Genomic DNA, 20,617 nt, shown 5'->3' on the forward strand with positions numbered 1-20,617 from the left:
TGTTTTAAATGTTTTGTGTTGTCTCTTTATGTTATTTGTACACACTAAGGACCAGAGCAAATTCCTCTTAAGTGTTAACTTAACTGGCGATTAAAGCGATTCTGATTCTGATTCTGATAAAGATGCAATTCAAGTGCAAAGAAATGAAGTTAGAGTGTAGAACATTTGTTCAGTGGGGACTCGATGGATCCTGTGTGATGATCCCCTGCAGGTTCACATTGCCCTCACAATTGGATTCGCTCCTTGATGATTCGTGTAAAGCCATTTGGAAGAGAGGATACTGGAGCCCAAGAAGACAGGTCTTTGATTCCAGCCTGACTGGAGAAGAGACAAACTCAAACATTGTACAAGGACACCTAAGAGGGAATTTGCGCAAGAAGGATTGTACCACCATCTTCTACAACCTTCCATTTTCCCACGATGAATATTATGAATTCAGACTTCACTGTAACAACCCAAACACAAGGTTCAACTTCCAAACACCTGTCTTAATCCAAATGCAAGGTCTTTGTCATCTCACGTTGTTCAGTTCTTCTCAGTTCTCTTACACATAAACAATTTTCTTAACAGTTCTTCATTGTTTCACGCCTCAGAATCCCTGCCGGGGCCTTCCATAACTCCATCCAGTCTGGAGGTAGAGTCGGGTTCTCCGGTGCGGCTGACCTGCTCTGCCGTAGCTCCCTGTCCCATTCTACTTCCAGCCCTCACATGGACGCCCAGTTTGGGTGACACTGAGGATGAAGTGGGTACTGGAGTTGTGACCTCTGTTATGAACTTCACAGCTTCTTACCGTCACAACCGGCAGAAGATCTCCTGTGCTGCTCTCTACAAGCGACAAGGAGGCAACAGCGACCTCTCGTATGGAAGCAACCTGACCATCAGCATTCTTTGTGAGTTTGTCGGTTTGATCTCAACCCACTTCAGCACTGCTTGCTGGAGGATTTTGCACTACGATCATCGACATACCAAACAAGGACATTTCTGTGTGCCTGGAAGATATATATATATATATATATATATATATATATAACAGATATTTTCTCTTAATAACTGTACTTCCCTATTGAAAGAAGAATCATTTCTTCTTCCTCACTGTAGCATTTATTCTTGCGATTACATCTGTATCTTCAGCTGACACTTCACACGTCTATTTAGATCTATAAAAGGAACTGCTATAGGGGACTTTGAATACAGGACGAAGTACGAAGTAAAGAATGGGGTTTCTACGTCCTGTTTTCACTTCAAATTTCCGCATTTACACAACTTGTGTTTAGAAAAAAGGGATTTTTGGGGGTTTTAGAGCGACATAACGCTTTCATTTTGACTGGGAGCTGTTTTGTGAACAGTTTTAACGATACACACGACAAACAATATGATATGGTTTAGATCAAAGAAGAAACCAAAAGAAGAAACATGACCTTTAGGAAGATCTTCAAAATGCTCTTCCAGATCCACCAAAAGACACCTCAGTGAGTGACCCTGGTCCAGTACAAGAAGGCAGCTGGATGGTTCTGACCTGCAGCGCAGACGCAAACCCATCTGTGAGCAGCTACACCTGGTATAAAGTGGATGGAGATCAGGTCACAGCGGTGGGTTCAAAGTATTGGCTTGTAACCAAAGCTTCAGATGAGCAATTTTACTGCATGACCAGCAACAGAATTGGGAACCAGAGCTCACCGGTCACCCAGATAGACGTACGATGTGAGTAAGAAGGATCACACTAATAGATACCACTCGCTAAACTGTCCCACAACTCATGCTGGTGTTTCTGTCTGCTCTCAAGTTCCACCCAAGGAGACTTCAGTCATCGTAGAGCCAGCCAGTCCTGTGCTGGAGGGTACTTCAGTTACTCTGACCTGTAGCAGGCACGCAAACCCAAACGGGACACCACAGAGTCCGGGTCCACCTTGGTCTTAACCCTAGCCGACCCGAGCCACACTGGAGGCTACAGGTGCAAGGCAACAAACCAACTCGGAGGACAGACATCACCAACAGTTCTACTTGACGTTCAATGTGAGTTCATCTAATACGACAAGCAACAAAGCCCAGAACAAAAACAAACATCCGCAGAAACAACTGTTCTCTTTCTCTCAGATCCCCCGAAAAACACCTTGGTGCTGGTGGACCCCTCTGGTCCACTGCTCGCCGGTACTTCTGTGAATCTGACCTGCAGAACCGCCGCAAACCCAGCAGCAGAGAACTTCACCTGGTACAGAGCAGACGCAGAGAAGGAGGAGATGGTTGGGTTAGAGGGCAACTTCACGTTTATGGTAACCAAGCTGTCAGTCATCTGATTATCAGACTTAGTTTTTGTCAGAACACAGTTTATCTCTATGTAAATGGCCTTGCTAGATGCTGCGCCAGCTATCCAAACAGCTAAACACGGAACAAGAAGAAACTCCAAAAGACGGATGGTTTGTTGAATTTACTTCAGCAGCTTCCTCATTTCCATTCCTTCTTATCCTTATTTTGTGAAACTGTGACAATAAACAACCAGGAAATATACATTACAATAAGTTGCATATACACTGCTCAAAAAAATAAAGGGAACACTTAAACAACACATCTTAGATCTCATTTAATGAAATACTGCAGTTGTAAATCAATACAATTTTCAATTCAATACACAGTAGAGTGCGTTGAGAACAAAATAACATAAAAATGATCAACGTTAATCAAAATTATCATCCCAGGGAGGTCTGGCATCAGAACCATACTCAAATAAAAGTGGAAAATCACATTGCAGGCTGCTCCAACGTCAGCGAAAATTCCTCCAGACAACTCAAAATGACGCTCAGTAGCGTGTGTGGCCTCCACGTGCCTGCATGACCTCCCTACAGCGCCTGGGCATGCTTCTGATGAGGCGGCGGATGTTCTCCTGAGGGATCGCCTCCCAGACTTGGATTAAAGCATCAGTCAACTCCTGGACAGTCTGTGGTGCAACGTGGCGTTGGTGGATGGAACGAGACATGATGTCCCAGATGTGCTCAATTGGATTCAGGTCTGGGGAACAGGCAGTCCATAGCATTAATGCCTTCATCATGGAGGAACTGGTGACACACTAAAGCCACATGAGGCCTGGCATTGTCATGCATTAAAAGGAAACCAGGGCCCACTGCACCAGCATATGGTCTCACAATGGGTCTGAGGATCTCATCGCGGTACCTAATGGCAGTCAGGGAACCTCTGGCTGGCACAGGGAGGGCTGTGCGGCCATCCAAAGAAATGGCTCCCCACACCATTACTGACCCACCACCAAACCGGTCATGCTGGAGGATGTTGCAGGCAGCATAACGTTCTCCACGGCGTCTCCAGACTCTGTCACGTCTGTCACATGTGCTCAGTGTGAACCTGCTCTCATCTGTAAAGAGCACAGGGCGCCACTGGCGAATCTGCCAATATTGGTGTTCTCTGGCAAATGCCGATCGCCGTGCACCGTGTCGTGCTGTAAGAACGGGCCCCACTAGTGGACGTCGGGCCCTCATACCACCCTCGTGGAGTCTGTTCCTGACAGTTTGAGCGGAAACATGCACATCAGTGGCCCGCTGGAGGTCATTTTGCAGGGCTCTGGCAGTGCTCCTCCTGTTTCTCTTGCACAGAGGAGGAGGTAGCGGTCCTGCTGCTGGCTTGTTGCCCTCCTACGGCCCCCTCCACGTCTCCTGGTGTACTGGCCTGTCTCCTGGTATCTCCTCCATGCTCTGGACACTGTGCTGACAGACACAGCAAACCTTCTTGCCACAGCTCGCATTGATGTGCCATCGTGGATGAGCTGCACAACTTCTGTTGGTTGTAGACACCGCCTCATGCTACCTCCAAGGCTGAGAACACTTACCAAATTCAAAAGTGACCAAGACAATAGCCAGAAATGACGAGAACAGAGTAATGGTTTGTGGTCACCACCTGCTGAACCACTCCATTATAGGGGTAGTCTTGCTAATTGCCTCTCATTTCCACCTGTTGTCCGTTTCATTCGCACAACAACAGGTGAAATTGATTCACAATTAGTGTTGCTTCCTAACTGGACTGGTTGATTTCACACATGTGTGATACACTTGGAGTTACATTGTGTTGTTTAAGTGTTCCCTTTATTTTTTTGAGCAGTGTAGATTAATAAATTGCAAGTAGCTCAAACGATAAATCACGGCAGAAGAATATTGTTGACACGAGTTTGTCAGTCTCGGTCCTTATATACAGTAGGTATAACTCAAACACATGTTCTTCCCCCCTCAGTTGCTGCGGAGGTGCTGCCCTCCTCCGGCTGCGTCAGACTTTCATCTGAGACCCGCTGCACCTGTGACAGTCACGGACACCCGCCACCCTCCCTGGACTGACAAGTGGCTGGGGGGCTTGGCAATAGCTTCTCTGACCTCCTGACCACAGAGGAGCCTTTAGGGAGCGTGGGCACGAGGAGCGTCATCACCTTCAGCCAAGTGGATGAAGAGGCACTGTCTTTTGTCTGCCTCAGCATCAACTCACTGGGCTCTGATAGGTTGATGCTGAATGTGTCTGTGAGAGACCTTCAGACAGGTAGAGAAGTCTGCACTTTCTTACCGTTTCTCTTGCATCATCTGTTCCTTCTTGGTGTCACCATGTTTGTATTGTTGGGATCTTTCAGAGCTCCACACCATGTCCATAGTGATTGATTCTGCTCTGGGAGCTCTGGTGCTGCTGCTGGCGCTGCAGCTGTTCATTCACAGGTGAGAAACAAACTCAATGACACCAGGGTGGATGGTTCAATTCCAGGCTCCTCTTAATTTCGTGTGAACATTTAGTATCCTGGCGATAGATGAGCATGAACACAAACATTTGTAACTACATACCTCCGCCAAGGCAGCGTTTTCCTCAAATTTATGATTCTGTCTCTCGACAATGAGATACCATGTCAAGGTAAAAAGTTATTGAAAAAGTGTATTCTTTGGAGTTATAGCGCCACCATCAGGTCGAGTTATATTGAATTCTTTGCCTAAGTAGCAAGCACTTTTTGAGGAATGAGCCGCGTCCTGGGAAGCTACTTTTGGTCGGTTCAGCTCAGACATTCTGCATGTAAACTTTGCTGTCGTCTTCCCACAAATGATCCAAAATTGTAGGACGAGGTACAACAAATCTTTGTTGGATTTTGTTCAGGAAGACCCAAAAATCCACAATTTAGATTCTATGACTTAAAAGTTGTGGGCTACAATGTAAAAGTGGTTATTACAGCCAGAATGTAATGGGTTCTTCTGTGTGTGTGTGTGTGTGTGTGTGTGTGTGTGTGTCACCCAAACCCTTAGTGGAGGTAAATATGGTCGTCAATTCAGAGTGTTTTTCTTTTGCTTACAGGAAGAGGAGATGCTGCCACGCACCTGACAAGGGGTTGGTGGACTCCTCACACGCTTTGGAAGCTGATGGGGTGAGTGTGTGTGTCCAGAAACACGTATGTTTGATACAGGTGTACAAAATAGAAACATCTTCAGGAATGTGTGTGTGCGTGTTGCTGACAAGCATCAAATAACAAAATGAGAATCATTACTTTAATCTCATAGTTAGTTAGTTATGTTGCCATTTGATGTAGTGTACCAAAGTTAGCATTATGCTTTTTATCTGCAGAACCCTTGGTAGCTCAAATATTTTTAAGTAAAGTAAAGAAAATAAGAAATGAAAGAAATGATAATAAGTCCTGGATGTGTCTAGCTTAATTTTACTTAGCTTAACATATCTTTACTTAGTTTATTGCAAAGACTGCAACAAAACCTGGATGGAGACGTCCATCCATCGATCCGCGGGCTCACTGTACTGGTACGCAGAGGAATCAAATAAAAATATCTGAACCATGAGATAATTGAAATGCGACTTAAAATAAGTTTAGCCTTTCATAAATGTTTGCACACGGCATACTACTAACCTTACCAATAGTAGCGCTGGTGAACAGCTGTGTCTACCATTAGCCAAAGAGATGGTACACATAATGTGGGGCGAGAAGGTCGCCAAACAGTTAAACTTGTTGCCACTTTAAATTGACACAGTGAAGAGAATAGACGCCATGGCAGATGACGTTAGGAAAACACTGACTGAATGCATTAAAAATAGTCGTTATTATTCCATCCAAGCCCGGCTCTTTACAAGTGGATGGGGGCGCTGTTGAGCAACCGATGGAGTAGGACACGTGTCAGAGAGTCTCCCGCAGTATCTCATCCAAAAGTGCTTCTATCATCGTGTTTTGCCAGTTTTTACCAATACATCTTTTGACCGAAGATTCCCCAACAAAGTCTACACTAGTTGGTCATTAAAGTAAACAATATGAGCCCGAAAAATTTTCGGCGCTGAGACAAGACATTGCAAACTCCCAAACAGCGCTGAGACAAGAATTCGCAGTCTCCCAAGCGGCGCTGAGACATGAAATGGAGGCGTTCGGAGCCGCTCTGGCCCCGATCCAAGCCGAGCAACAAGTTATAAAAACTCAACAGGCCTCCATCGTATCCCACCTGACCACCTCCAACGCCGCGATAACCAAGCTGCAGGATAAATGCGAAGAACTCGAAGCCTACACGCGCCGCAACAACATAAGAATCATCGACATACCAGAAGAAACCACCATTAACAGCGTCCTCGCCCCATCATTGTCCGGTTCTGCCACTCGATCGATGCCGCAAACATCCTCCACCGGGCTCGAGACCTTCAGCTGACCAACACCGGTGGTAGGAGGATCTCCATGTTTCCCGATCATACCCTGAAAGTGGCCCGGGCCCGGTCCGCTAGCAGGAACCAGCTACGAAGCATGGATGGAGTTTGTTACAGTCTTTACTACCCGGCCCGACTTCGAATCACCTACAAAGGAGCTGAAAGAAATTTTCTCTCCGCTGAAGAAGCCCAAAGCTATGTCAACACCATGTCGAAGGGGTGATGTTCCAGGCTCACATATTCTGTTTATCTGTTCACTAAAACCAATTTCTGGTACAAAAATCTATCTCATTCCACCCACCCATTATGGGGTCTCAAAACAAAACACTCTAACTTAGTAATTGTCTAAAGCATATAGTTACATAATTTGGATGCTGCGGGAGCTTCTCCTCCTATATCTGATATCTGCTACTTACATGGTTAGCTTGATCTCTTTCTCCACCCAAGTTGTTGCCTCCACTGTGTGGCAACAACTTGACTTCCCGTGTATTACACTGCTGTCTCCTCCGAGGAGACTATTTGGTGTGTCAGTGTGCATGGGGTTCTGTGTGTATGTGTGTGTGTGTGTGTGTTGGGTGTCCTGGCCTCTGCTTCGTGTACTTCAATCCAGTCCTCTCATATAAATGTGTTCTGCCTACCTGAATACCAGCTCCTGCTCTGACATGCCTGTACGTTTAATCTCCTGGAACATTCGCGGCACGGGCAACCCTGTTAAAAGATCCAGGGTCTTCTGTCACCTGAAGCGGCTCAACTCTGACGTAATATTTCTACAAGAAACCCACCTCAAGCTTAAAGACCATCATAGGCTGCAACCCCCCTGGATTGGCCAAGTTTACCACTCCAACTTCAATTCAAAATCCAGAGGGGTTGCCATCCTAATCAACAAGACTACCCCCTTCTCATGTACCGACATTGTTGCTGATGAAGACGGCAGATTTATTATAGTTGCAGGCACATTGATGCAAACCAAGGTGTTACTGGTAAATGTCTACGCGCCAAACTTTGATAGTGTTGAGTTCCCCAACAGATTACTCAGTATCATTCCTCACCTAAACACCCATCAGTTGATACTTGGTGGCGACTTCAATTGCGTACTGGACCCAGCACTAGAACGCTCACACCCCCGCACTTCTTCTCTGTCAGCAATGGCCAAAGCGTTCTCTGACTTTGCTTCCCAGAACGGCCTGATCGATCCTTGGAGACTTCGCAACCCCTCGCTCAAAAAGTTCTCATTCTTTTCCCAGGTACACAATTCATACTCTAGGACAGATTACTTTCTCATAGACAACTCTCTCAAATCCTGCGTCGCTTCCTCTGATTACCTAGGCATCTTAATCTCTGACCATGCACCCCTATTATTAGACATTCAATTGGCTACATACCAATCCTCCCCTCGCCTGTGGAGATTTAACTCATTACTGCTGGCAGGTAACACATTCTGCAACAAGCTCTCTAATTCCATTGACGACTTTCTTTCATTCAACAAAAACGACTCAACCTCACTCTCGTTGCTCTGGGAGTTGCTGAAAGCAGTCCTTAGAGGCCAAATTATTTCCTACTCCTCTCACTCCAGGAAAAAATACAACACCAAGGTTAAAAATCTCTCCGCTGCCATCTCCTCCATTGATCAGCAGTGCGCATCCGGCCCCTCCCCAGAACTTCTCAAGAAATGCCTTAACCTCCAGACCGAATTTGATCTTATAACCAACAAGGATACCGAGCGCCTACTACTACAATCGCGCGCTACTCACTATGAAGATGGCGACAAGTCCAGTCGTCTACTAGCACACCAGTCTAAAACAAAATCCACCTCCCGTCTGATACCCAAGATCTGCACCATATCAAACACCCCCACTACTGACCCCGTGGAAAAAAACGCCACATTTAGATCATTCTACCGCTCCCTTTACAAGTCTGAGTTTCCCTCAGACAATACATGAGATGACTCAGTTCCTTGCCAACCTCAATTTCCCAATGATCAACTCCGACACTGTGATAGCTCTGGATTCTTCAATTTCCGTTGAAGAACTACTCTCCGCAATCAGAGCCATGCAATCCAATAAAGCACCTGGCCCCCGACGGATTTCCCATAGAGTTTTTCAAGAAATTCAACACTAAACTCGCACCCCTACTCCTGGCCATGTTTAATGAATCACTAGAGAAAGGTACACTCCCACCCACGCTGCGTCAAGCTTCAATAGCACTCCTCCTCAAAATAGACAAAGACCCCACCGCCTGTGGCTCCTACAGACCCCTATCCCTTTTAAACGCTGATGTTAAGATCTTGGCCAAAACGATCGCTCTTCGCCTGGAAAGAGTCGTCCCCACTATTATTTCAAAAGAACAAAATGGTTTTATTAAAGGGCGACAATTATTTTTTAACACTCGCACCCTTCTCAATATTATCCACTCCTCTCACTCTGTATCCTCACCAGAGATTGTAATCTCCCTGGACGCTGAAAAAGCCTTCAACAGGGTAGAATGGGAATACCTATTTGCAGTACTGAAGCATTTTGGCTTCGGAGACAAATTCAGCAGCTGGATCAGATTATTATACTCATCACTACAGGCTAGTGTCCACACAAACAATATTCGTTCGGACTACTTCACACTACAACGGGGGACCCGCCAGGGCTGCCCCCTATCTCCACTCCTCTTTGCCCTGGCCATCGAACCATTGGCCATCTCATTACAATCTTCCACTCTCTTTAAAGGCGTACTCCGTAATGGCTTACTCGTTGCTCTACCTAGATGACCCCATATCTAGTCTTCCAGCTGTCCTGTCCATCCTTGACACATCCAAAATCAACATTTCTAAGAGCGAGTGTTCCCCCATTAACACTTTAAGTTTGCAACTCCGCCAAACAGACCACCCCTTTAACCTCAGTAGCTCGGGGTGTAAGTATCTCGGCATCAATGTGACCCGTTCATTCTCTGACCTCCTGCCCGCCAACTTCACCGCGCTCACTTCAACCCTGAAAACTGACTTTCTTAGATAGAACAGTTTACCGCTCTCCTTAATTGGGAAAATAAACATGATCAAAATGAACGTTCTGCCGAGATTCCTTTACCTGTTTCAATCTCTTCCTCTATTCCTTCCGAAACTCTTCTTTGACTCGTTAGACAAAATGATCAGCGCCTTCATCTGGGGTGCGAAGCCTCCAAGGATCCGCAAAACACTACTACAAAGATGTAAGTTCAGTGGGGGTCTCGCCCTTCCAAATCTCCAATCCTATTATTGGGCATTCCATATTGACAAACTCTGCTACTGGGTGAATTCCCCTGAGCTACCTTGGTGCAGGCTCGAAGCCCAATCGTGCTCCTTCCCCTCCTCCGCCACTGCCCTGATCTACTCGTCCCTCCCAACCAAGATTTACCCCGTTGTTCGTAATACTCTAATGATTTGGTACCAATTCAGGAAACACTTTAAATTCGTAAACGCCTCCACCCTGGGTCCAATACGCAACAACCACCTGTTCCCGCCTTCTTTCTTGGACTCTTCCTTCTCAGCATGGCATCACCAAGGCATACAATGTTTCCTTGACCTGTACTCTGATAGCAGTTTCAACAGCTTCTCCAAGCTGTCAACTGAACTCAGACTACCTGCTAACCAATTATTTAGGTACTTGCAAATCAGACACTTTGCCTGCAGCCAATTCCAAAACTTCCCCTCCCCTCCCCCTCAACTCATGTGGGAAGACCTGGTATCGTTCAGGACTCCCCCAAGTGGGACTATATCTGAGATTTACAGCCGTATTCTGGACCTCGGGGACCTATGTAACTCGAAAACACGGGCTGCTTGGGAGACTAAACTCGAACTCCATCTGGACATAGACTGGTGGGACGATATCATACGCAACCTGCATACTGCCTCATCCTGTGCCCGTCTCGCTCTTATCCAGTTCAAGGTCGTGCACAGGGTCCACTTCTCTAAATCCAGATTGGCCGAAATGTGTACAGACGTAGATGACGATGAATTGTAATAGATGTTTGATGCCTCACTGTAACTTAAGCCACATGTTTTTTCTTTGCCCCATGCTCCTCAACTACTGGGCGGGTTACTTCAACACACTGTCTACCATATTGGGAATACAAATTCTACCCTCCCCTTATATTGCCATCTTCGTCACTCCGTATGACCTACACCGTTTTAACACCCCACAAAAGGAAATCATCATGTTCACCTCTTTGCTTGCCAGACGACACCTGCTCCTACATTGGAAATCCCTCACCCCTCCCTCTATTTCGCAATGGCTTAAGGATACAATGTACTTTCTTAGACTCGAGAAAATCAAATGCACTATGAGGAACCACACTGGTAAATTCTATCAGAGATGGCAACCTTTTCTCTCCTATTTCTCAGATCTACAGGCTATGCCAGACCAGTGACTGATTAACAGAACACAGATCAGATCCTTTTTATGTTATTTTATCTTTTTATTTTGCATTTCAGGCAGTTCAGGACGGGGGTGTGTGAATGCGGGGTTGTATGAATGTGGGGTTTGGTGGGGTTTCGGGGCGGGATGCCATCTCTTTGTTTTTTTTTCATTTCCTGTTTGTTTCTCCCCTATCTCTCTCTCTCTCTCTATCACAACCTATGATGCGATTTGTTCTAACCTACATTGCTGTTTGACGTCATCCTGTAAGTTCTGTATGTACCCTATGACTTCATTGCAACTCAAGCCCACTTGTATTTTACCTCAGGGTCTATGTATAAAGTTCAACAACAATAGTAGGGATATCACAACCTGCCTTCCTTCTCTCTATCTCTCTCTCTCCCCTTTCCCCTCTTTCTATATAAAAAATGATCTCCAAAATTCCCTTCACCTGTATGCACAATGTCATGTACAATATCTGCTTTAATAAAAACAAATTTCAAAAAAAACAAAACAAAACAAGTGGATGTGATTTAAACTAACGTGTCCATTCTGGAGATCCGCCTTCACACCACACGAGGCAGCAGAGGAGAGGGAACAGATAAGGAGGCTGCAGCCTACACCGGGGACAGACGTTAGGGCTCATGGGGGTCACGGAGGTCACAGAGGTCAGGTCAGGCCAACTCTTGGCGCTCATGTCCAGGTGACGACGACTATTTAAATTTAGCTTCACAGCTCTAATTCGTTATCTAGAATTCTCTTCATTCATAACTGTAAAGCTATTTATGAGTTAAGAGTTCAAGTATAAAGGATATTTTATATTTCATATTTTGATACTTTGAGGCTAACAAAGAGCTCAGGTTGAAGCAGTGAAACAATGCACCATCAAGCCGCTGCAGTTGCGATATCATGTTGACATCATTCCGTGTTTTTGTTAATCCTGTAACCAAGATTACTCAAGGAAGGAAATTCAGAAATTACAGAGGGATCAACTTTGATCATCAGGCAGTGGAGCCAGACTGATACAGCTGCATATTATTAGGAGATATCGGTGTGTCACAGATCAATACTGTCAGTCATGATGGAATTCAAAAAGGAGAGACATTTTGTTATATTTTATGTATTTTTCTTTATCAAAGTGTAATTTTTTTTTTTGTATTATTTATGTTGATACATTTTCTGAAATAAATGTAAAATATAAAGCCCTCTAGTATGTTTTATATTGTGAAAACTATTTTAAAAAACAAATATGTTGGTGTTTGTTTGTTTGAAAAATTCATACATATTACAATTTCAATTATGTTTCATTTTTTAATTTACTGCACATTAATGATTCATAAAGCCACAAACACATATGAGCTAAAGCTGTGAGATCCTATAGTTATGGTGCTGTTTTATATAGATATACATTGTTTTTCTTAATTTGTTTTGTGTTTTTTTATCAGTACATACAAACATATAGTACATAAAAACCAGTACATATCTCAATCTGAATAATTGAGTCGTGAATTGGGATTCAGCTCACTTTCGTCCCATCTGTCACTTTCTACTGAGTCATGTAGCTGTATACACATATGAGCTCAAGCTGGGAGATAATAGAGATAAATATATTGTAGTAATATATACTTTATGTACGTTCAGATGTTGACCCGAGTGTACTGCGTCTCTTCCTCATCATCATCGTCGTCTCGTTCCCTCTGTCAGTACTCGGCTTTGCCCTGAACATCACTTGTGAGCAGTTGACGTCCACTTCTTCTTCGCTGGTGTCCGTTTCGTTGTTGTACTCTGGTGTCTTGGCAGCTCGGGCTCCTCTGAGGTTCTCGTAGTCCTCCTTTTGTGTTTGTTCAGTCAGGAGGATTGTAGAGATTATTCAGCAGATTGATGTGCCTCAAAAGAAAGTATTGATAGTCTAAATAGTAACATAACGTCACAGCTGTTAAGATACTTTGATACAACACTGCTTAGAACAGGATGGCAACCTGACCTCAACAATTTAGGCACATTTGTTTTGATGTCTTTACAAGCAGTAGGTACCATCGACTTTAAGACCAATTGCTGTTTTTGTACTCAAGTGTACAGTTCCTTCCTTCCTGACACCAGATGTGGACTTTGCGGTACGTCTAACTGTACTTTTCAAGGTATACGCTTGCTTATGGATTTCTTTTCTGACTAAATTGTACCTGATACTATACAACCTCATTCCAAAGGTGTAATCCTGCTGTGACACTGGTAAAGAATGGGATTCACTGGTCACTGACCTTATTACGAGGTTTCGGCTTGGACACATTGGCGTACACAACGTCCTCACACTCTTTTGGAGTCTGTGCATTCCTATGCAAAAAAAACAATCCAATATTGTGAAAGTGGTGATGCAGGCATTTCTTTCCGATTCTGTCTTTACATATAAAACATCTTTTTTTACCTCTGCTTGACCCTAAAGTGTAGGGAAGCGTACTTGACATCATCATTCTCTGTATCTCCATACTGCTGTCTGATTGGCTGTCCTGGTGTGTGGTGCTGTGGTCTTACGGTTTTGTCTGCTTGAGGTCTGCAGGGTCGGCAGAAGATCATCTCTGATTCTGAAGGGCTCCGTCCTGCCAGATTCACTTAGATTTCCTCCAGGGGTGCCGCCCTGCGAACCCTGAACGGGTTACACACACACACAGACACACACACACACACACACGCCCCATGTTGTTGTTTTCTACTTAACGCATTTATTAGCCATTGGTCTGAAAATGTGTTTACCAAAAAGCCAAAGTATCTGCAGCAGGGTTGTGGGTTCAGACGTCCTTGTTGAATTGATTTGTTTCTCCTGCGCCTGAACAGATTAGCAGACAATTCACTGATTCAGCTCCTGTTTGAATTGTTTTAAGTTCAAAGTCACATTCTTTTTTTTTTTCATACCTGTACACAAGACAAATGGATGAAACCACAAGCAGAGCAATAAGGGGCATAATGATGGCGGGTAGAGCCTGTACAAATCCTCCTTTGGACAGAGAAAGAAAAGAAAGACAAGAAGAGAGAGAGAATCAAAGTATTTCAATAATATTCCGCTCTGACTCCAGATGCAGTAGTAACTTCCCGGCTCGTCTGAGCGGATTGTTTGGTTCTGATGGGGCGACACCAACTTGTCCTGGCTTTCACCTGCCGTAACTTTGTGCCAATGATAACTGCTGACCGGGGGGGAAGCTGTGACTGCTGCAGCTCAGAGTCACTGACTCTGTCCCGTCCGGCTCTGTGTTTGTGCTCTTCATGATCTCTGTGTGTTTAGGAGAATCTAAGCAGGAAGAAATGAGGACAAATGGACTTCATACAAAATGATTTGACTTGAAGTGCTGCTTTATGAGAGGAACTTGTACAAATTAAAAAAGTTGCACAATTTATTAACATCAAAAACAGCACATGTACAGATTTCCATCTTGTTTCCATTCATGGATGTCTTTTGATCTTTGCCAAGCTTTCATTAAAAAGAAGATGATCATGGTCGTGTGTATCAGACAGGAGTTAAACTGAAATCTCATCATTTTGTAGTAAACACTGACTGTATCAACGTTCATGATCTCTATTTATCCACATTTTCATACTCACACTGAACTTTGACCTCTTCCTGCTGTGATTTCTCACTTCCTACATGAAGATCACTCAGACTGGGTCTGACAGGAATTACTAGATGATTAACTGATATTTAAATGAAGAAGATCACTCACATTTCACCACAAGCTCCCTTTGTGTGCTCGTTCTCGAACCTTCACTGTTTTTAGCGTTTCAAGTGTAAAAGCCTGGTTCAGCTGAAGTTACATTAAATGTGTGATGGAGTTCATTGGGAGGGAAATCACTGGAATGAGCAACTGAAACACTGTTCAGCTGGTAGGAGCGTATCAGAGTAAGAGTGTACGGTGGGAAGCTCTCCACAGTGCAGACGACTGTGATGAGCTGCACCTCTGTGACCTCAGTGACCATAGTGAGCTTCAGTCTGGTTGGTGGATCTGTGGAGAGGAAGAAGGTGTGCAGGTCATTACCAGCCTCTCATCAATTGTGTTAGAAGATGCCTTCATACAGTATTTCTTATTTCTACGATAACATCCTCATAAAACAACGTGCAAAATATGAACAATAAATTACAGCGGAATAAAACCTGAGATGGATTTGATTCTTTTACATTTACATTGCAAGTTGCAGCCTTGTGACTCCTCAAAGTGTCTGGATGCTTTCAGTTCACAAGCCTATTTGGCTACATTTTCAATTTGATTCTTTTATGTATTACAGTAAAATTATGAACCGCCTGCATACACCAGCTCAATGTAATGATTTATATAAATGTACTTTACTTCCTAGTTTACTTGGCGTTCCTCTTCTAATGTCCACATGGTATATATCTTTATTTTCATAAAGAAAAACATACAGTTAATCCATTTTCATGGATTAAGTTATTTGAAAATGTATCTGGGTTTGATATAAAGATGAAGGTACACACTGTTATTACTGCACTATTAAATCTTTACTTTGATTTAGTTTGGTCTCACTTTTAGTGTCTTTAAACTCTAAACGTCCATCTCTCATGCTCACCATTTACAAAACAAAAACATGAGTAATAGTCTGATATGATATCAAATGCACATTGAAAGTAGGACTTTAAAAATGAATAAAAAGCTTGTTGATTTGGCAAACTAACACCTGATATTGTATACAAATACACTGAGATTGTATTTGCAGAGGTTTGAAACTTGCTTGCCGCAGTGATGCATCCGTGTTTAAGTGACCTGAGGTGAGTTCAAGTGTGTGTGAGTTATTCCTGATTTAATGACTGCAGATTTTTATTAAAACAAGCCAAAGCAACTGTTAACACACAAGCAACAAAAGACACAACATCCTCAATTGGTTATTTATTCAATTTATTCAATATAAATGAATTCTTGATACAATAATATACTGCCATCTGCTGGAGTGTTTCAGTTATGTTCAGTTAAGCTTGAATGTAAATGTGACTGTCTGTGTCACAGCGTATGAAGACATATTTCCTGTCATGTCTTTACTCACACTGTTGTTCTCTTGCAGCAGCAATGTGTTCATTTCCTCTTTATTGGCCAACAGCTTTATTGCCCCCCCCAACCAGAACCATCACCAGTCTGAGGAGACTGAGAGTTTGGATGTGAACCTCTGATCATTCAGTGCTGGTGAAACCTTCATTCACTCCTTAAGATCCACTCCTTTAGATTCACTCCTTTAGATTCACTCCTTTGTCAAGGCAGCTTTGCCACTGTGTTGTTTCCCTCATATTTATCCAGAAGGACTCCGTATGCTGAAGCTCATCCTTGGATTTAAGGTAAAACTTTATCTCTAGGAAACACCCATGGATGATTGTGTCGTGAAATATTTATGATAAAGCATTTTCTTAAAGTTTTCTCCATACAATAATCCAGTCAAGTGTATGTATGTAAATTCTCATTTCCTATTCACTTGAATTAACTTGAAAGTTAAAATGTTTATGTATTAGAATTAATTTTTAAGGGAGTCTTCATAGTTTTCCCTCAATACATAACAGCTATTTTAATTTAGCTAATATTACAGTGTTTCTTGGCTGCATTGTTCTAAAATATGTCCAACTGTATGATGTCATTAGTGCTTATTTTGAAACAATAAGGTCCATTTAGTATATTCAGTACTTTTTCACTGCAACTTTGAAACATTATACAAACAAAATTGAGAATTATCTTGAATATGAAAACTAAAATTCCACAAATTCCTGATTCAAGTCAATTTCTAAATGAAATGACCGCTGCTGTGTTTCCAGCTGGTCTCTGTGTGGGATCATCAACCTGACAAAAGCATGAGTGCGACTGTTAACGTTTTGCTCATATGCTGTCTGCTCCAAGGTCAGATGTTCTATATTCTATATTTGATCAACAAATCATGTGAACTGAATAAATGTCACAAAAAGCTGAATTCTGCCTCTCTTCCAATTCAACTTCCATAGGTAATTTGAAGTTTGTTTTGTATTTGCCATTGGTCTCTTACCAGTTCAGAAGGTGAATGAGCCCTTATGGATCCACTGAACTTGTTACATGTAACATGTAACAAAGCCTCTAGAAGCTCCTCTTCGTGAAGTCACATGTGTAGTGAAATTCATTCCTTTTGCATCAGAAAGTGGTTTCCTGTAACATTTCACCCAGAAACCTCTGTGTATTGTCACGCATTGCTAACCAATAGTAACTTAGAAAACATAGAATGCTGTGGAGATATACGTAGGAGGCACGTTGAGTTATTTTTGGACTGTGATTGTTCACTTTAAGGCACTTAAATTGCATTACATTTATAGCCTTTCTTCTCTCCCCTCAGGGATATCCTGCCAGAATTGGGCAGTGTTCATGCCCAGGAACGTGAGGGGACTCGATGGATCCTGTGTGATGATCCCCTGCAGGTTCACATTGCCCTCACAATTGGATTCGCTCCTTGACGATTCATGTAAAGCCATTTGGAAGAGCCCAAGAAGACAGGTCTTCGATTCCAGCCTGACTGGAGAAGAGACAAACTCAAACATTGTACAAGGACACTTAAGAGGGAATTTGCACGAGAAGGATTGTACCACCATCTTCTACAACCTTCCATTTTCCCACGATGAATATTATGAGTTCACACTTCACTGTAACAACCCAAACACAAGGTTCAACTTCCAAACACCTGTCTTAATCCAAATGCGAGGTCTTTGTCTTCTCACGTTGTTCAGTTCTTCTCTGTTTTTGTACACATAAACTGTTTTCTTAACAGTTCTTCATTGTTTCACCCCTCAGAATCCCTGCCGGGGCCTTCCATAACTCCATCCAGTCTGGAGGTAGAGTCAGGTTCTCCGGTGCGGCTGACCTGCTCTGCCGTAGCTCCCTGTCCCATTCTACTTCCAGCCCTCACATGGACGCCCAGTTTGGGTGACACTGAGGATGAAGTGGGTGATGCAGCTGTAACCTCTGTTATGAACTTCACAGCTTCTTACCGTCACCACCAGCAGAAGATCTCCTGTGCTGCTCTCTACAAGCGACAAGGAGGCAACAGCGACCTCTCGTTTGGGAGCAACATGACTATCAGCATTCTTTGTGAGTTTGTCGGTTTGATCTCAACCCACTTGAGCACTGCTTGCTGGAGGATTTTGTACTACGATCATCGACATACCAAACAAGGACATTTCTGTGTGCCTGGAAGAAATATATATATATATATATATATATATATATATATAACAGATATTTTTGCTTAGTAACTGTACTTCCCCATTGAAAGTAGAATAATTTCTCCTTCCTCACTGTGACATTTATTCTTGCGATTACAAGAATCTGTATCTTCAGCCGACACTCCACACGTCTATTTAGATCTATAAAAGGAACTGCTATAGGGGACTTTGAATACAGGACGAAGTACGAAGTAACAAATGGGGTTTCTACGTCTAATTTTCACTTCACATTTTGCAACAGAAGGTATTTACACAACTTGTGTATAGAAAAAAGGGATTTTTGGGGGTTTTAGAGCGACATAACGCTTTCATTTTGACTGGGAGCACAACAAACGAAATGATATGGTTTAGATCAAAGAAGAAACCAAAAAAAAAAACATGTCCTTTAAGAAGATCTTCAAAATGCTCTTCCAGATCCACCAAAAGACACCTCAGTGAGTGACCCTGGTCCAGTACAAGAGGGCAGCTGGATGGTTCTGACCTGCAGCGCAGACGCAAACCCATCTGTGAGCAGCTACACCTGGTATAAAGTGGATGGAGATCAGGTCACAGCGGTGGGTTCAAAGTATTGGCTCGTAACCAAAGCTTCAGATGAGCAATTTTACTGCATGACCAGCAACAGAATTGGGAACCAGAGCTCACCGGTCACCCAGATAGACGTACGATGCGAGTAAGAAGGACCACACTAATAGATACCACACGCTAAACTGTCCCACAACTCATGCTGGTGTTTCTGTCTGCTCTCAAGTTCCACCCAAGGAGACTTCAGTCATCGTAGAGCCAGCCAGTCCTGTGCTGGAGGGTACTTCAGTGTCTCTGACCTGTAGCAGCCACGCAAACCCAAACGTGACACCACAGAGTCCGGGTCCACCTTGGTCTTAACCCTAGCCGACCCGAGCCACACTGGAGGCTACAGGTGCAAGGCAACAAATCAGCTCGGAGGACAAACATCACCAACAGTTCTACTTGACGTTCAATGTGAGTTCATCTAACACGACAAGCAACAAAGCCCAGAACAAAAACAAACATCCGCAGAAACAACTGTTCTCTTTCTCTCAGATCCCCCGAAAAACACCTGGGTGCTGGTGGACCCCTCTGGTCTGGTACTTCTGTGAATCTGACCTGCAGAACCGCCGCAAACCCAGCAGCAGAGAACTTCACCTGGTACAGAGCGGACACAGAGAAGGAGGAGATGGTTGGGTTAGAGGGCAACTTCACGTTTATGGTAACCAAGCTGTCAGTCATCTGATTATCAGACTTAGTTTTTGTCAGAACACAGTTTATCTCTATGTAAATGGCCTTGCTAGATGCTGCGCCAGCTATCCAAACAGCTAAACACGGAACAAGAAGAAACTCCAAAAGACGGATGGTTTGTTGAATTTACTTCAGCAGCTTCCTCATTTCCATTCCTTCTTATCCTTATTTTGTGAAACTGTGACAATAAACAACCAGGAAATATACATTACAATAAGTTGCATATACACTGCTCAAAAAAATAAAGGGAACACTTAAACAACACATCTTAGATCTCATTTAATGAAATACTGCAGTTGTAAATCAATACAATTTTCAATTCAATACACAGTAGAGTGCGTTGAGAACAAAATAACATAAAAATGATCAACGTTAATCAAAATTATCATCCCAGGGAGGTCTGGATTCAGAACCATACTCAAATAAAAGTGGAAAATCACATTGCAGGCTGCTCCAACGTCAGCGAAAATTCCTCCAGACAACTCAAAATGACGCTCAGTAGCGTGTGTGGCCTCCACGTGCCTGTATGACCTCCCTACAGCGCCTGGGCATGCTTCTGATGAGGCGGCGGATGTTCTCCTGAGGGATCGCCTCCCAGACCTGGATTAAAGCATCAGTCAACTCCTGGACAGTCTGTGGTGCAACGTGGCGTTGGTGGATGGAACGAGACATGATGTCCCAGATGTGCTCAATTGGATTCAGGTCTGGGGAACAGGCAGGCCAGTCCATAGCATTAATGCCTTCATCATGGAGGAACTGGTGACACACTAAAGCCACATGAGGCCTGGCATTGTCATGCATTAAAAGGAAACCAGGGCCCACTGCACCAGCATATGGTCTCACAATGGGTCTGAGGATCTCATCGCGGTACCTAATGGCAGTCAGGGAACCTCTGGCTAGCACAGGGAGGGCTGTGCGGCCATTCAAAGAAATGGCTCCCCACACCATTACTGACCCACCACCAAACCGGTCATGCTGGAGGATGTTGCAGGCAGCATAACGTTCTCCACGGCGTCTCCAGACTCTGTCACGTCTGTCACATGTGCTCAGTGTGAACCTGCTCTCATCTGTAAAGAGCACAGGGCGCCACTGGCGAATCTGCCAATAT

The 20,617-nt window shown here is 43.7% G+C and overlaps 1 protein-coding gene, 1 long non-coding RNA gene and 1 pseudogene across 2 annotated transcripts; 2 read left to right on the plus strand and 1 right to left on the minus strand.

The window, feature by feature from the left end:
• The first annotated feature begins 122 nt into the window (after positions 1–122).
• Positions 123–4,331, plus strand: LOC142999043 (myelin-associated glycoprotein-like; annotated as a pseudogene).
• A 9,262-nt stretch (positions 4,332–13,593) lies between these two features.
• On the minus strand, positions 13,594–14,133 carry LOC142999136 (uncharacterized). Its single transcript, XR_012963270.1, has 3 exons — positions 13,941–14,133; positions 13,782–13,854; positions 13,594–13,665 (listed from the first exon to the last, which is right to left on the minus strand). It is a non-coding gene; the product is annotated as an uncharacterized LOC142999136 (long non-coding RNA).
• A 2,097-nt stretch (positions 14,134–16,230) lies between these two features.
• LOC142999036 (Schwann cell myelin protein-like) lies at positions 16,231–19,504 on the plus strand. The gene is made up of 7 exons (XM_076148427.1): positions 16,231–16,359; positions 16,828–16,909; positions 17,373–17,735; positions 17,825–18,121; positions 18,670–18,809; positions 19,083–19,171; positions 19,315–19,504. The coding sequence occupies exons 1-7, from the start codon at positions 16,333–16,335 to the stop codon at positions 19,502–19,504; spliced, it is 1,188 nt and encodes a 395-aa protein (XP_076004542.1). The 5' UTR covers positions 16,231–16,332.
• The last annotated feature ends 1,113 nt before the right edge of the window (positions 19,505–20,617 follow it).

The sequence above is a fragment of the Genypterus blacodes genome, unplaced genomic scaffold (assembly GCF_046128005.1).
Source record: "Genypterus blacodes isolate CSIRO-AG114 ecotype Tasmania unplaced genomic scaffold, CSIRO-AGI_Gbla_v1 ptg000040l_1, whole genome shotgun sequence".
Classification (NCBI taxonomy): domain Eukaryota; kingdom Metazoa; phylum Chordata; class Actinopteri; order Ophidiiformes; family Ophidiidae; genus Genypterus; species Genypterus blacodes.

Excerpts from the sequence above, each read along its gene's own strand:
- LOC142999036 (XM_076148427.1), top strand. The coding sequence starts at position 16,333 with ATGCTGAAGCTCATCCTTGGATTTAAG. Across the intron at positions 16,910-17,372 it reads CATATGCTGTCTGCTCCAAG|GGATATCCTGCCAGAATTGG; the intron begins GTCAGATGTTCT and ends CTCTCCCCTCAG. Across the intron at positions 18,810-19,082 it reads ATGGAGATCAGGTCACAGCG|CAGCCACGCAAACCCAAACG; the intron begins GTGGGTTCAAAG and ends TCTGACCTGTAG.